This window comes from Zonotrichia albicollis, chromosome 5, assembly GCF_047830755.1.
Source record: "Zonotrichia albicollis isolate bZonAlb1 chromosome 5, bZonAlb1.hap1, whole genome shotgun sequence".
In the NCBI taxonomy this organism is placed as follows: Eukaryota; Metazoa; Chordata; class Aves; order Passeriformes; family Passerellidae; genus Zonotrichia; species Zonotrichia albicollis.
In genome coordinates this window covers 62,991,229-63,006,976 of record NC_133823.1, presented here as the reverse complement: position 1 = coordinate 63,006,976, position 15,748 = coordinate 62,991,229, and the positions used below count along the sequence as shown (strand labels likewise).

The following is a 15,748-nucleotide window of genomic DNA, read 5'->3' as shown; positions in this document are numbered from 1 at the left end:
GTGAAATTTTAGTCTCACACACCTAGGCAGGAAAAGATGAACAAGTTAGCATTATTTCAACAAAAAACTCAATTCAGCACCTTGAAACTGTCTCCTTTCAACTATTTTCCCTCAACGTTGAAGAATTCACCTATTCTTATGAACAGACATAATTAAGCCAATAATTAATAACTTGAAGACAAAAGGAAATAAATCTTTTTCATAACCTCACCCTCTTCTACATGCTTATTTAATGTGGTATTTTCTTGACCAAGTCAAGCCAACCAGGAATCAAATGGCTTTGTAAAATGGGGGGAAAGATGAGGCAGTACAATAAAGAGTGAGAAATCTGTTGAGATAACCGACTTATCTGTGCCATGAGATAAGCAGCTCACTGCCTCTAAAAGCTAAAAAATGTATAGGGGAAAAAGGAATGAAGTTGGAACATAAAAAGAAATCAGGGAAAGGTTTTCTGGGAATTTTCTTGAGAAATACCAACAGCTCAAAAAGCTTATTTTAACTTTAACATACAAATTAGTATCCTATACTGGTTTTCTTCCTTCTGAGTCCTCAACCATACAAACTTTTACCCTTTTTTTCTTTCCTAGTGTGACTCAATACTCCTCGGGGCTTTTCACTTCACTACATACAGAACTGCTTCTGATGAACTGCTTTTATGAGTTTTACTAAAGGAAAACAAAAAAATGCAACTAAAACTTCTATGTCAAGATACTTTCTTGAAATCAAATTATAAAATTATAATGCAGGACATATTAGCAATCCCATTTTGGTGGCCTTTTGAGCCATTAGTTTCTCAGTGAGTGAAAATGTTCTCTATCAAGAAAAGAAAAAAATTTCATACCTACTATTGATAGAAGCTACGAGTTTTGAGTGAAGCACTGAGAAGCCAAACCTTAGCTTTGGTCAGTCTCAAGGCATTCAGATGAGTTTGTTCCTTAGCACATGGAATCCCCAATCCTCTGAGGCAGTGATACTGAAGAGCAGGTATTAATCATAATCCATTGTGACAACTGGGAATTTCTTCTCCTCACTAACCTCAGCTGTAGCTTTTTACATGCTGTTTTCCAAGAATCTTCTTTTTCTGGTTGAAGATACCAAATGAGAGATTTTTTCCTTTGGTTTCCTTGGTAACTAATTCAAAGATTAGATCATTATGAATAGTTCCTGCAACTATTTCTGCAGCAAGCCTCCTGCTTTCATGAACCATTTATGACATTTTAAAGTTTTGACTGAAGTCTTCAGACATCATTTCTCCCTCCATACTTCCTGCTGCAGGCCAGTGACTGGGCTTTATTTTTCCCCAGACAATCTTCCTAGCAGCAGGTATCAGTCATTTAGATAAGTTAACTTAACCAAAATCCCCTAGCTGTACTGTAGTTTTATTGCATCACATAAATCCTTTTTAGGACTTCATCCTCCAGTATTTTTATACCACTAATAAATTATGAAGATCTACTTGGGATAACTTAGAAAAAATTCATTGAATTTCTGAAATTGTTTGTAAGTTTTAAGTTTCTCTGATTAAATTAGTTCATTTTTCCTTGCTATTTAACCTCAAAGATATTTGTAAGGGTCAAAACTAGTCATCATCTTTCTAGGCCTGCTAACATAAATATGTAATTTCTCTACTTACCCTACCAGTCCTTCTTTAAACACATAATTGCTCAGGTGTGACATATCCAATATTAAATGGCAGAAAAAGATAATGCACATACTACATGTTCTTGTCAGCTGTGAACTGTAAATTGCAGAGATTCCTGATCACACTTCACTGCATAAAAATAACCTCTCCATTTATTATTCCATCCTCAGCATGGACTACTCAGCATATTCAGTGCACTGAGCACATTTTGGAGTTAATAAAAGATTAACTGTGACAAACTGAACTTTTCAACCAAGCATCCAAAGGGAAAATCCCAATTAAGCAGTGCTGCAAGTTCCATGCAGTCAAAGCACATGTTCAAGTAACATCTTCCCAAACCACATGGCCAGGAGTAATTTGTAAGCTTTGCAATCAGGTTTACAAACTGGCTGTAGATTCTCCTGTGCTCCCATTTCTGTCTCTGTGGTATCAGAGAGGGTCTCTTACCAAAGCCAGAGTCAATGAACAAATGTCTGCAAAGCCATTACACTGCCTCAGCCAAAAGGACAAATGTGTTTTAACTGTTAATATCCTCTGACCATCAAGAGGAAACCTACTCTGAAAGATTAGCCTGAGATCTCAAGAGTGTTGGGGGCTTAAGCTGCACATTAGTGTTCAGTATTTCACTAGAACAGTTTAAAAAACACCAGATGGAAAAGCTTTGCCGCGTTCTGGCTCTCCACATGTTGGAGAATTTCCCAAATAACTTCTAAGAAATTAAAGGGGATAGGTCACAGTAATAATTGCAGTAAATAGAATCTAGATAAGTCTAGATCAGTGAACTTTATAACATCTTGTAAGTGTTCAAGTGATACCAAGTTTATTAAAAAACCTTCTTGAAGCATATGCAACTGTGCAACTTCTTTGATTGAACAGACAGCAGGTGATAAAATATTACCTAACCCATTAGCCTAAATCATAACAGTGTCTCTCTTTAAACCTTAGACATAAGATTTATTATTTTCCATAAAACACTTACAAAACAACCTGTATGAGGAAAAAAAAAAAGGAAAAAAGTAGCACTAACAAAACCAGAAACAAAAAGGAAGGCATGATTGGGCTGTGATCTAGCAACAGGATGAAGGAAAAAAGACAGTGAGAAATAAGAAACTATTCCTTTTGTGGGGGGATAAAAGGGACAAAATTAGCAGTAATGACTCTACAGTACTTTGAATATTTAAAATGCTATATACTTCATGCATTTATGAGGTTGATTACAAAAATCACAAGAACAAGTAATAGGAATGTGGTGGGCAGACTAATCTTGGAACTTGGGAGTCAAATTACAAATGCCTACAGATGTCTGAGCCTTGATTTCCACTGTCTCCTGTGAATTGATTCAGCCCAGTACCATCAGGACTACTTGAACAAAGAAATACTCTCCTATTTAATAGGAGATTGCATATTATGTGCTGTAGTTACTGCTGCTCTTACTTCTATAATCATGGAGGCATATTCACAAATATAAAATTCACAATTTGTGGTGATAATCTATTTTGAGCTAATAGGCTGAACTCAAACCTAGCTGTGTCCAGGTTTCCACAATAACCTTCTAAACTTCACTATTAGTAGAACTTACTGTTCCTTACCTACAGATGCCCGCTACTCACTTAGCCCACATGAGTGATACAGATGTTAGACATTCCTCTATTTGAAGACTGCACTACTTGCCATAGAGCCACATAAATTATAAATTGTAGTTGATCTCTCAGTGGTCTTAAATTCTACTTGTATCAGGAGACTCCTTTTCAGAATAAAGAACAGTGTTTCTTGCTGCTGTCAGTTCTGATATTACAGCTAAGAGCCTTGGCCATGTTATTTTTTGAATTGTGACAGGCCTGAGTACTAAAAGGAAATACAATGTGAGGTTACTTATTTTGTATTGAGACAGCACTCAGAAGGCAAGAAATAATGATGTTACTTATTTTGTATTGAGACAGCACTCAGAAGGCAAGAAAAAGCAGAGGCATGTTCTGCTGGGCATTGCACAAGAACAGCATAGGTAGACAGACTGTCCTGAGGAGATTGCAGTCTCAGCAAGATTTACAAAGACTAGCGAGTCAGTGACATTCAGTACTGTGATTCTCTTTCTGGGTTTACTGATAAATGACTGCATATCTGACCTAAATTATTTTATTTGATGAAGAGATATTTCAAATCACCAACACAAAGGAATGAATTTTGATAATCCAACAAACCCTAAACTTCAAGCCTCAGACAACATCTAGTAGTAAAAATGCTGTTTCTCATACAGAACAATTACTGTGTCTTCTGGCTTACATTCAGTGATGAATGCCTGGGAGCTGTGCTTAAAACAACTTGTTAAACACCTATAGGGGGCCCAACACAAAAAGTTAATAGGCCATTCCAGGCATCCCTGTCCTAAAGAGACAAAAATCAAGCCAAAAGGAACACTGCAAGTCTTAGCAATGCACATATATCTGTAAAAAGAAACTTTCTATCCCTTTCCCGTTACCCCTAGTATTATAAACAGCACTGCTAGTCCAAGAAAGGCCATGGTTTTTTTGAAGTGCAAATAGAGAAAGGTCAGGTATTTTTCGTACACAGAATTTCATCAATCTCCTGTGCAGAGAAAAATGGCTAATACTGCAGCTGCCGCCTGATTCCAATGCTGTTAAACTCCTTGAAGCTCACAATTACCCCAAGGAAATTTTTTTTTGTCCAGTTTCATAAATCTCTGATTTCTTTATGAACAACAACGCGAGCAGCTGGGCCTGAGCATGCGACTTTATGGTCAGCAGGAACTTTGCCAATGACCTTTGTGATCCCAGGAGGAATAAAACCAATGCATACATGAATTCCCCTGCTTTTCACTCTTCACCTCTTGTATCCCTTTAAATGCTGTACAAATCAGAAACATTGATTTCCCTCAATGCCTAGGTCAGCATCTGTTATGATTTAATTAAAAGCTTGCTCTCTGAGGGGGTTTCTCTCTGTGATGATACCCTTCCACTCTGTTATTTCTCTTCTCATTTCTTAAACTGAATGAAGCTGTAAGCTTCAGGCTTTTAAAAATAAAATTTTCTATTAATTTCATCATTATTAAATCAGATTTAATTTTCTACATATGTTAATTTATCTCAGATGGTCTAAATCCTTGCTGAGGAGTGAGGTTTCCTCCTCTGACTTACCTGCTTCTGAAACGTACACACAGCTTAGTCACATTTAAGGGTAATTAAAAATATTTCAGTCTCATTCTGCAGCACTGAGCAGTTTGTGAAACATGAAAACTTTCCAATTTGCACTATTTTATCTCTCAACTCAATTGCTCTCTTTAGTTTAAAATATGTTTGACCCTTTTACTGATACCAAATCATCATATCAAAGCATCAAATTCAAAAGCCAGACGAGGCTGTGAATAAGCTGCTCTGCTTTGCTTTTCATGTGCCCACAGGCAAATTCTTTAGAAGGTCTCCCACTTCCACAGTCAGGCTTAGCCTCTGCCCTCATTTATGCCATCAAACTCAGCTGAGCCAAATTCAACACAAAATCTTTATTTTATCCCTTTTGAAAAAGCAAGTGTAAGAAAATTAGAGGACTGCTTAAGTTATCAGATTAAAATTTCTCATCAAGACAAGCTGCATCATAAAGTTTTATAGTCAAAGCACAAATCAAACTACCAAAATATCTCATACTCCTTCTAGTTGTCACCTGAAGCAAACGGCTACCATGATTTTCACATTTTAAAAGAAAATAAAAAGATAATTTAAACTGGAATATAATGGAAAACCCACAACATCTCTCTACCCCATATCCAAATGTTTTAATTAAGATTGTAGAACAAAGTCTAAAAGGACAGCTTTGTAAAAAAAAGGTTTTCTTTCTCAAAGAAGTTCTATGAAATGGTGTTGAGCCAGATAGCAATTTATAGGGTTTGTTGGTTCTTTTACTACAAGTGTTACTTTTTCTCTGTCACGAAATAAAATCAATTGATGGAAGTGTACTATCTTGTATGTTTGAAAGACTATGCTTTCTTAATAAATACTTTTCTGCAATCCAAAAAATCCCAAAAGGTTCTAAAAGAAATTAATTCTTTTGTCATGCCATGGTCTGGGGTTTTGTTAGTAGTTTGTACAGAATATAGCTTTGGTATAAAGCATATTAATTGTGTGTGTCTGTGTGTAACTACATACATGTTATAATGTGCATAAACCTACCCACATTATAATATACAGCAGTGTGTCTATATGTGTAATGCGCATGGAGTAGTGTGGATAGAAAAACATGTAAACTACTGCTGGGTTTTGAAGTATTGGGAATTAACTCTGTTCCTTACAGGAAAAAAGTCACAGATAAAATTCTGTAATATGCTGAGACATGCAGAGCTACATAAAAACTGAAATACTTTTTGCATTATGACTCCTATTCCTTTGAATGTTCCCAAACGTGAAGTCCTTGGGACACAGAAAGCCCTCATGACACACCTAGAATATGTCAAAAAGGGAATTATAAAAATGAAATAACTGCTCAAAGTATAGTGAGCAGTCCACTACTATTTTGAGGATGCTTAAGTCACTGGACAGTGTGAAAGAGATATTCTGAATAACCTTAACCCACTTAATCTAACAAAAAAGTTTTCTAATTACCATCAGTGTAGCTCTCTGACTCTTGCAGAGCCTAAGTTTGAACGTGAAGCTTCACAGAGTGGTAGTCTCTGTTAGAGAATTTTTCAAGCTGACATTTGAAACTTTAGATCTAGTCCAAATTTCCAAACAAAATTTGTTTTGTCAAGCATCCATTTAATGCTGCTATTTTTTTGCCAAAAATATTTTTTGGGGAAAAATGGTTTTCTGGGTTGTTTTTTAAAACTTATTTACAATATTTCAATGTATGAAACCACACTATACAACTGAACTTTAAATGCTTTACAGGGAAACTGAAAACACACATATATGACAACCATCCATCACTGGAATTTATTAAAATGAAATCAAGATTAGGATTTTGTTTTATTTATTATATAGAATTGTATTTAATTCAAAGCATGTTTTGGTTGCTCAAATCGTTAATGTGATGTAGTGAATCTGTTCTGATCTATTTCAATGAGCCTTCCACTGGATCTCATATACTGTGGAATTATGAGATGTTTTAATTGCTCAAACATAAAAAACCCTGAAAGGGTTTTATTTTCTTCACTTGAAGGTTTCATTTTCTGCCATAGACAATTCAAAGCCTAGCCTAATTTTAGTTGTTTTGTGACTGAATAGAAATTGTTGTTTTGTACTTCATACATTCTACGCTTCATAAGTACAACCCTTGGCACTATTACAAATTAATGGGCTTGTTCTCACTGGTATTTATAAGATAAGAACAGAACTTCTTTGCACTGCATTTATATTCTATGGAGACTGCTTAAAAGTTTTTAAATAACAAAAATAAGAACATTTCTTTTCCTAGTATTCATCAAATTCCTCTGTGTCTCTAACAAATTATTTTCACTCATGATGTTTAAAAAAAACCCCTCCCAACACAAAAATCCCCATATCAACATGCAAGCAGGAGGGCCCTGAATTAGCTCTCAGTATCCCAGAATTGGTAGTCTCTCTTGTGATAATGGTATTTATTTACCTGCCTGCAGCTGCATATCTAGACATCAGTAGTCCAAAAAAGTGAGTTGTAAATGACATTAATTGTGCATTTCCTCTAAATTGAAACACGCAGTAAGTCACAGCCTCCCACCCCTAAGAGAATGGCAAGAAATATGCATTAGTGGAAAAGGTTCTTTTGTGAGTCAATAATTGCTGCTCTGAGTTATTGCCAAATGCTGCTGCAGACATTGGCAAGCCCGTCTCTTTGAGTCAGGTATCAGCTCGGGGGAGAAGCAGTGACTCCACCTGAGGGGCAGCTAAATTCTAAATCTAAGGTTTGCATGAGATCACTCAAAGGAAAAGCATTTCTGACTCTGCAGATCCCACTTCTAATAAAGGCTGTGCTGATTCTGTCCCGCCTTTCAGCATTCCAGAAATAATTTCACTGTTCTCAATGAATGATAAAAACCCTCATGGAAACCAGATGCCTCGGATCAGGATCATCTGAATTGTTTGTAGGCCATTTTTAGCCTCTGCAACTTTCCAAGATAAAGAAAGTAGGATTGAGGCTCACACTGCCTCAGACACTCTATCCTGCTTACACTGGTATTTTGTGCCTCTGAGAATCTGGAGCTCCATCTCTTTTGATGGCCTTTAAAAATAAAATATTGATTTTATCTCATGAGGAAGATATTGGATATGATTATTTATGTCCTCTAGGGATCTAGCACAACATTTTTGCCTAAAAAGTTCACTTAGTTCTGACATGTTTGAAAAAACTGTCAATCTAAATTAGCATTAATTTTCCTGGTTCTTTCACTATTTAATATATTTTCCCATGAAGCTATCCTTTTGGGGCATGGATTTTTTTTTCTTCTTTTTTCTATTGAGTTCCTGCCAATAGAAAAATATCTCTTCTATTTGGTGAGAACCTCAGGAGCCTACAGGCAGTAATAAAGACAAGGGTCACAAGCTTATGCAAAAATTTTATTTTTAAGAAAATATTTCCCCTGGAGTTGTCTTCTAATAATTAGCACATATCAAATATTGCAGAGGAAAATAGGGAACATGTCTTGAATAACACCAGTTTCTTCTCATTTGTGTTTTACCCTTAAATTTAATGCCCTCTGACACTATTGGCTTTGAACAGTATTTCTGTAGTATATGGTAGAAAAGTTATTTTGTGATGAAAGTTTAAGCTGCCTTGTGAAAAAAGACTATTTTCATGAAATTGAAGGGGGTCTTTAAAAGTGAAGGTTAGAAGGATACTGTATGTTCCAGAGTAATCAATAACCTTAATTCTTACCATTTTAGCGCAGATCTTGAGAATCTTACACTTTCCTCCCCATTCCCTCTTCTCAAAATTACTCCTTCATGTGAGCTTCAGAGTCCTGCTGTGCTTTATCTTCTACACTATGCATTTTCCCCACAAAATTCTGTCCCAGCATTTACTTCTAATGTATAAGCTTATTTTCAGAACATAATTAATAAAATATAAAAAATAACATCCTGACAGTCACATGCTGTCAGCCAATTCGAGGAAAAACTTTACCTCCAATATATGGCTAAAAGACCACCACCATTTTCCTACAATTTGTGGCAAGTCTCCTCTCTTTTGGATGGTCTCAACTCCTGACCTCCTGTCTCCCCCATGAAAATTCAAACTGAAACAGTCATTGTCATTAGTCATTGTCACTTTCTGATGTGAAAGGGTCCATGGAGGAGTCAGGCATTCCATGGTGACCTAAACAGAAAACCAAGATGTCAGTTCTTGTAAAAGAAATTCCTGGGGTTCCCACTTCACATGGAGTTAATGTTTTGCAGGAGGAAAGGTGCACACACCGTGCAGAACGGGGACCAGTTCCTGAGGTGAATTATTATTATTATTCACCTTTGCTTGCCTTCACTGAAAATCCTTGCTTGATGTCCGCTGGCACCTACACAGAGAAAGAATGTAGGGCAAGACCTAATTCAGCCATCCCTTTTCAGATCAGGAGTGCTTGAGGTCGTTGGGAAGACCAGACCTCTGTCGACAGCTACAGAAAATGGAACAGAATCTTTAGTGCACCTTTTTCGGTGCAGGCTATTCTTTTCCAGTGAGGTTATCTGTGTGACAAGTCTCTTCCAGTTGTCAGCTCCTCATGTGTCAGAGGCACTACCACACATGCATTGGTGTAGGATTTGGGCTGCCCTCTTTGATCTGATGCTTTTCAGGAACAGGTATTTATTTTTGGAATATTCACTAGACTCGGTGAAAATCCAAAACTGTCAGTGCCTTCAACATCTGCACTGAAATGCTGCTTTCCTCTGTAGCCTAGTTTCTACATGAAAATGTGTGATGAGACTGAAAGCACTCAAATCCTGAAAACACGTACTAAAACCTGAAACGCATATCACAAATTGAAAGGAGAATGGGTTTTTGTTGTTATCATTTTATTGATTGCCAAACTCCATAGTTAACCTAATTTAGACAATTCTTGTCTTACTCTGAAGGCCACCAGAAGAAATTTTTGAGCACTAGTCAGTCGTGACTTCTCCTGAAAATCTGTAGTGAAGTCATGCTGGGAAAAGAGGCTACCCATAAAATAAAAATACTTTATCAACTCCTTTAGGTAAAGAAAGATGGATTTTTATGCCATGGAATTCTTTCTAAAATCAGTGGGTGTTTGAGAAACACAAAGATTTTATTGTGTTTCAATATGAAGAGTCCCAAGGCTCCACTTGAGAAAGGAGGACACTTCTTTTCTGAATGTTGCTCCGCTTTGAGTCCCTATTAATTAGTAAGGAGAAATGCAGCACTTTTCACATATGTTTCATTAAAAATTGTTACCAAGATTTCTGGAGGGATGCTTTTTTTCTCTGTCACATCAGTAGCTTTTGCTGCCCATGTGCTGTATTGATCTTCTCCTGAGAATATTTATGGTATGTTTGGTATGACATTTCACTGCACAGATTTTGAAGATAATAAATTGTCAATTATTTGTTTTGTTGGGGAACCAAGGTTGAACAGCTTGATGGTCATGCTAGGATTGAGAGATAATCTGATTTAATGTGCTGAGTGATAATTTTCAACATATTACCTAACATTTTCTCACCCAGGTTCTTTGATAAAAAGAAAATAGTATTTTTGAGCCAGTGAAAATTACATTTTCTGTATCAGTTTAATGTGTTCTGTGAAACTAGAAGGATTCAAAAGTTATCATTCTAGTAAGCAATAGTAATCAATTAATTTAATCCAGAAAGATAAGTGGTAGCATTCAAAGAGCAGTTAACACAATGAAAACATCTTAAATAAGGATTTGAATAGCCAAAATTGCCATTATAGAGTTGGCTGCAGAAAAAGGGATGAATGAGTAAAATAAGTATGTATAAAATATAATAGAGCCACAAGGTAAATTTGAAAAGTGGATTGAAAAGACTAGTAAAACACAGTCGGTGAATAAGACAAAGATTTTATATGAACCTGTTTCTTTTTACTTTGGTTTTGCACATAAACCCCACAGCTGATTAGTTTTCATTTGGTGATCAAAAGCAGACCTGGTATGACTTTCACAGGGATTTTGTCCTCTCAGTTGCAGACACAGTACTAAGTGATGTTTTTGGCTTTCATAAGGGAATTTGCCTTGATAGATCCAAGCCTTTTTAGTGTAACCCATTTTCTTTTCAAGCCTGACAACCTTTGAGACATGACAGAACATTTTCCATTAAAAAAACCCAAAACAATACAAAAACAAACAAACAAACAAAAAAACAAACAAAAACCAGACCTCATTCTTTTTTTGGAAGATGGATTTTTATGTTTACTGTACTTCAGGAGCACAAGGTGGATATCACACCAAGAACTGGCTTTGTTAACTTCATGAGAAAGTTCCAGTGGTGCACTGCCAGGGCAAACTGCATAGGAGAGCTTTTTCTCCAAATTAAATAAAGCTGGAGGACAATGTCAGGCCATCAGGGCTGACCCCTTCACATGCCAGTGAGTTACACACTGCAGAAATGATCAGTGATCTAAGTCTCCAGCTAAAGCAAGAATGTCAGCTCTTTAAAAGAAGGCCTGCCAGTGCTGTTGATAGACCAGGAAAGATGAAACCTGAAAGCCATGAAATACCAGGAGTCCATTAGGAGTCCATTCGAGACATGCCAGGATAATCTCGGAAAAGCTACTGCATAAAAACCAAGAGGAAATCAGTAGCTCCCTGGATATTCCAAAGATATTTAGATAGTTCTCTGTCGTATTTATTCCTCAGTGTCTGCTCCAGTGTCTTTCACAGAGCAAATTCTCACTGCTGAACAAACTTGTGCCAAGGCATTAACCCTGCTGCCCCAAATCCATGGAAGATTAATGCCTTTAACACTACAGTTTTTCCTGCCATTTCAGTAAAATTAGCCAACAGTTTCTGAGATTATTGGAGGAAAAAAACCAGACATGATTATATGAACCTTGCTTTCCTAGGAAAGCGGATTAAAACATTTTTAAAGGTGCCTGATGCTCTGACCTGCAGAAAAAAATTATAGCCCAGGCATCCAATATCACTGTGAACATATTAGTAAGGCAAGAAAAGCAGTGGAGAGGAGCCTCTGTCCCACCTCCCATCTTGCTTGGGATTCACTATGTGATCCACAACTCTAAGAAATCTTGAGTGTTTCAGAGAAGGAAAATTATAAATAAAAATGCCAGAAACCAAGTTAGTATGAGAGGAAGGATTGTCTCAGGCTGAAGTCCTGATACTTGACAATTAATTGTAGTCATTATTTCAATGTGGAGACATCACTCTGCAGCCCCAAGATACTGATAGGCTCTTCTGAGATCAAACCCCCACCATTCTCCCTTGTCCTATTGTAAAATATATCTTCATAATTAAAGACATCTACCTATATTAAAACTCTCTACAGCCTTATTGGCTTATCTTTTGAAAAATAATACAAATGGAATTCTATAAATCCACATGGCTTGTTTTCTGCCTAATCTGTGTAGCCCTTTGTTTAAATTCCCTACTTTCTATTAACTTCCATTTTGCACAGAAACCAGAACTGAGCAGTGTTTGTCTCTAAAAATTCCATATGTGTTCATTCCAGGATGGCAACCAATGTTTTTCCCAGAGCATTGATGTGATTACCTACAATTTATTAAAAAAAAAAATCACCAAAAAGCACAGCCTAAACCAGACTAAATATTTCCACACACCCTTTTGGCATAGTTTAGCACTCTAGTTTTATAATCTGGTTTAAGTAATTCATGTAAACATTCTTGTTCAGACAAGCCCTTCGCAGGACCATGATTTCAGAACAATATAAGTGAAACAAATAACAAACTGAAGCCAGATTTAAACCTGCACAAAGGATGTCTGCTAGCACCAATCCATTTATCACCACCAGGTTCCCCTCCAAGCCAGCACACCTGATTTTCAGTAATGGAATTCTGTAATCTTTACAGCACCCACCAGATTCAAATCCCACTGGAGAGCCTGAACTTTATTCTGCCATGTGTTGTACTGAAATCAATCCGTTTCCAGGATGCACACTTTCAGGAAGAAAATGTATGGAAATGAAATTGAACTAATTAAACAGATGTTGAATACTTTTGCATTCAACAAAGTATATATATATATATATATATATATATATAAGTATATATGAGGAAATTTTGTAATATTTTTTAAACGTTCATTCCTCTGTTTGGAATCTATCCCAGCAACTTGGACACATTCACTGTGTCAGAATTTCTTGGCTGAGTAATTTCAAATTTATATATATTTTCCTAGTTGCAGTCACTTGATCTTCTTGACACTTACACTAAGTATAGCAATCCAACTACGTGGATTTACTGTTCTAGTTGAATCTAGTTTTCTAAGAATTATCACAACCAATTAAATGTGTCTTCCCCTTAGGCTCAGGGGTTGTCCAGCTTTGGTAGCTGGAATGGAAGGCTAGAAAGAGAGGAGACTGCAAGCTGAGCTCCTTGCTGGTGGAGGGATTTCATGCAGTGAGGCCCAAGAATGTGGTAAAATACAGAGTTATGTATTTTGCTTTAGAAAATGAGGATGTACACATGCCAAATAAATAGAACAGCTCTGCTGTTACCAGTGAAAAGAATGTCTATGCAATCTGAGTTGAATATGTTGTAATAATGTAATAGAGATTTATTAGTTCATCCAGTGCTGCATTCTCTAACTCACCCACATTCCTCTTTACCCACTTGGAAAATCCAAGTTCTAATATCAGTGAAAATCCAGTATCCTGTCTCATAAAATCATATCACATCAAACTTTTCAGGTCTTAGTTGATTTTCCCCTTTGTGCAGTTATTTCTTATATCTTCTGTATGGTAGTAGTGATCTTATGCAGAACACACAGCACTGCATTGTTAGTTTGTTAGTTCCATAACATTTCCCTCTTGATTTGGAGAGCATCTAGGGAAACCCTGAAGACAGAAAATACCTTTATCTTCATTCTCACTTTTAATCCTACTCTGATCATGGTTCTGCACTGTCTCTGCACCTTCCCCCTCAGTAAAAAAGAATAACTACTTAATAATAACATTTCTATATTTTTGCAATATTAATACAAACTATAAAGATGTGTAACTTGCATCACAAGAACAATTTCTGGAGTTAGTACATAACTTGCCTTTATTTTATGCTATCCACTACTACTTCCTAAATTTTACCTTTTTTATTTCCTGAATCCTTAATACCTTTTTTCAAAGATGTTATGTTTCCTATAGTCTAATGGCAAGGCTCCATTCCTGCAATTCATCAGCCTCCATCAGACACTCACAATTTGGGCTTCTGGCTTCCTCACGGGAAGCAGTGATGAAGGAGTAAAACCTTTGAGGAGAAGGAGTAAAACCAAACCCACGAGCAGGTGCATATAAGGCAGTGCTTCACCCATGTTTATCTAAGCAGCTTTTAAAAATTCACCTGTTGGGCTCTTGCTGTGTATCAGCTTTGACAGAGAAGACTCTTTGGTTTCTTTGTAGTTTTGTACAATGTCTGAGAAACTTTCCCCGCCTCAGGAATGCCGTTCATCCATTATTTGTAAGCTTTCTTCCTCAATTACTTTCTGTGCTATGTTTTGTGTTGGACCACACGTTTTTATCACAGTGCGTGTGCTGAGGGCCATGAGTGAGGCTTTAACAGGAAAATACCCCTAATGAATGTCTGTGTGCTGCAGGAGGCTCAGCAGGCATCCCTGTCTGTCAGGGAGGCAGTGCAGGTACTGAGCTGGGCTGGAGGGGGATGAGCCAGCCCCCACACGGAGTGCAGAGCGGGAGCTGGAGAGAATTTGGAACCCCCAGCTGCCTGTCCTGACAAGCCACAGGGCTGTCCAGCTGTACTAGGCTACTGCAAATGGATTCTCTAAGTGACCTCAAAGCACTGGTTCACAGCACTCTGGGGAGAATGAATGGTGTTGTTAAATTGTGCACAATTGGAGCAGCCACGGGTCAGTCACCCTCAGCTGCCAAATCTCCCCGTGGAGCATCACTTCCTATCAGCATCAGGGCTCACTTCAGCAAGCTCCTCTTGACACACTAAGCCCTAAAAGAGAAAGAGGGGTGGGACTTATTGCACTCTGAGTACTTCACTTTTCAGATGAAACACCTCAAAAGTTATCCTGAAAAGCAAGGTTATTAAAGTCGCTTTGACCCTTGAAGAATACAGGTTGTCAGTATAATCAGTTCTAACTCATAGCATCAAATATAGTTTATACCAGAAATTGTAATTCCATTTCACGAAGTTTTATCTCCCAGCAATGCAAAACGGACAAGTAATTAGCCTGTCATTTTTAAAATTGAAAAATATGTACTAGGCAATTGCTTCATTTAATTTAAAACCACAATGTTGACAAAGAAAATAAAAGAAAGAAAATAATTAGTCTTAAAAGTGTGAGGTTTTTCAATGAACACCTGTTACCACCACTCCTCCAAAAAAATAAACCTGAACATGAGATCAAACAGAACTTTATTTTATATTTAAGCCAGAGCAATTGTAGTAGATTCAGAAATTAGTATAAGTGTTGGTTCAAGTCATGTGCAGAAAGTCTACAACAAGCATAAACACGATTTTCTCCAGCAACATCCCCAGAGATACTTTCAAACAAATGCATTGATTAATCCTTTGTGAATTCTATATGAAAATTAACAGTGGCAGAAGCCTGAAAGAGTCCTACATGCCACTGATTTTTCATCAAAACAAATGAAGGAATGTAGAAATAATTTCACCTGCTGCTGTGTTGTTGTTTCTTATCATAAAGGTCCAACAAGTAAAAAGAGGTTTCCTGTGAAACAATACAATGTGCAAAAAGGATAATCCACTGAGTGGACACTGCCAACAAAAGCAGTTTGCTTGAAGTAACCACAGGCCTCAGGACACAATAATTAACATAAACTGTCTAGACTTAAATACAGCCTGATCAACACTGCATCTCCCCACATATTTAATTTAGAGAAAATACTTGCTCGTTATATTAACTTCAGGTTATTAATTTATACAGAGCAGCCAGCTAGGAAGTCTAAAGAGCCACATTTCTCACAAGGAAAAATCCACCTTTTTTATTCT

At 36.9% G+C, this 15,748-nt stretch overlaps 1 protein-coding gene across 3 annotated transcripts in view; it reads right to left on the bottom strand.

The window, feature by feature from the left end:
* INPP4B (inositol polyphosphate-4-phosphatase type II B) overlaps positions 1-15,748 on the bottom strand; it is a 266,205-nt gene that overhangs the window by 7,036 nt on the left and 243,421 nt on the right. The window contains exon 24 of one of the 3 annotated variants that reach the window (XR_012580530.1): positions 842-1,081. The exons of 1 other annotated variant lie outside the window; for it this stretch is intronic. Coding sequence is in view for 1 of the 2 variants with exons in the window: in XM_074541856.1 (XP_074397957.1) it covers positions 1,051-1,081 (31 nt within the window). In the remaining variant the exon portion in view is untranslated. The remainder of the gene's footprint in view (positions 1-841; positions 1,082-15,748) is intronic. One more of the 3 variants, XM_074541856.1, reaches the window with a different exon arrangement.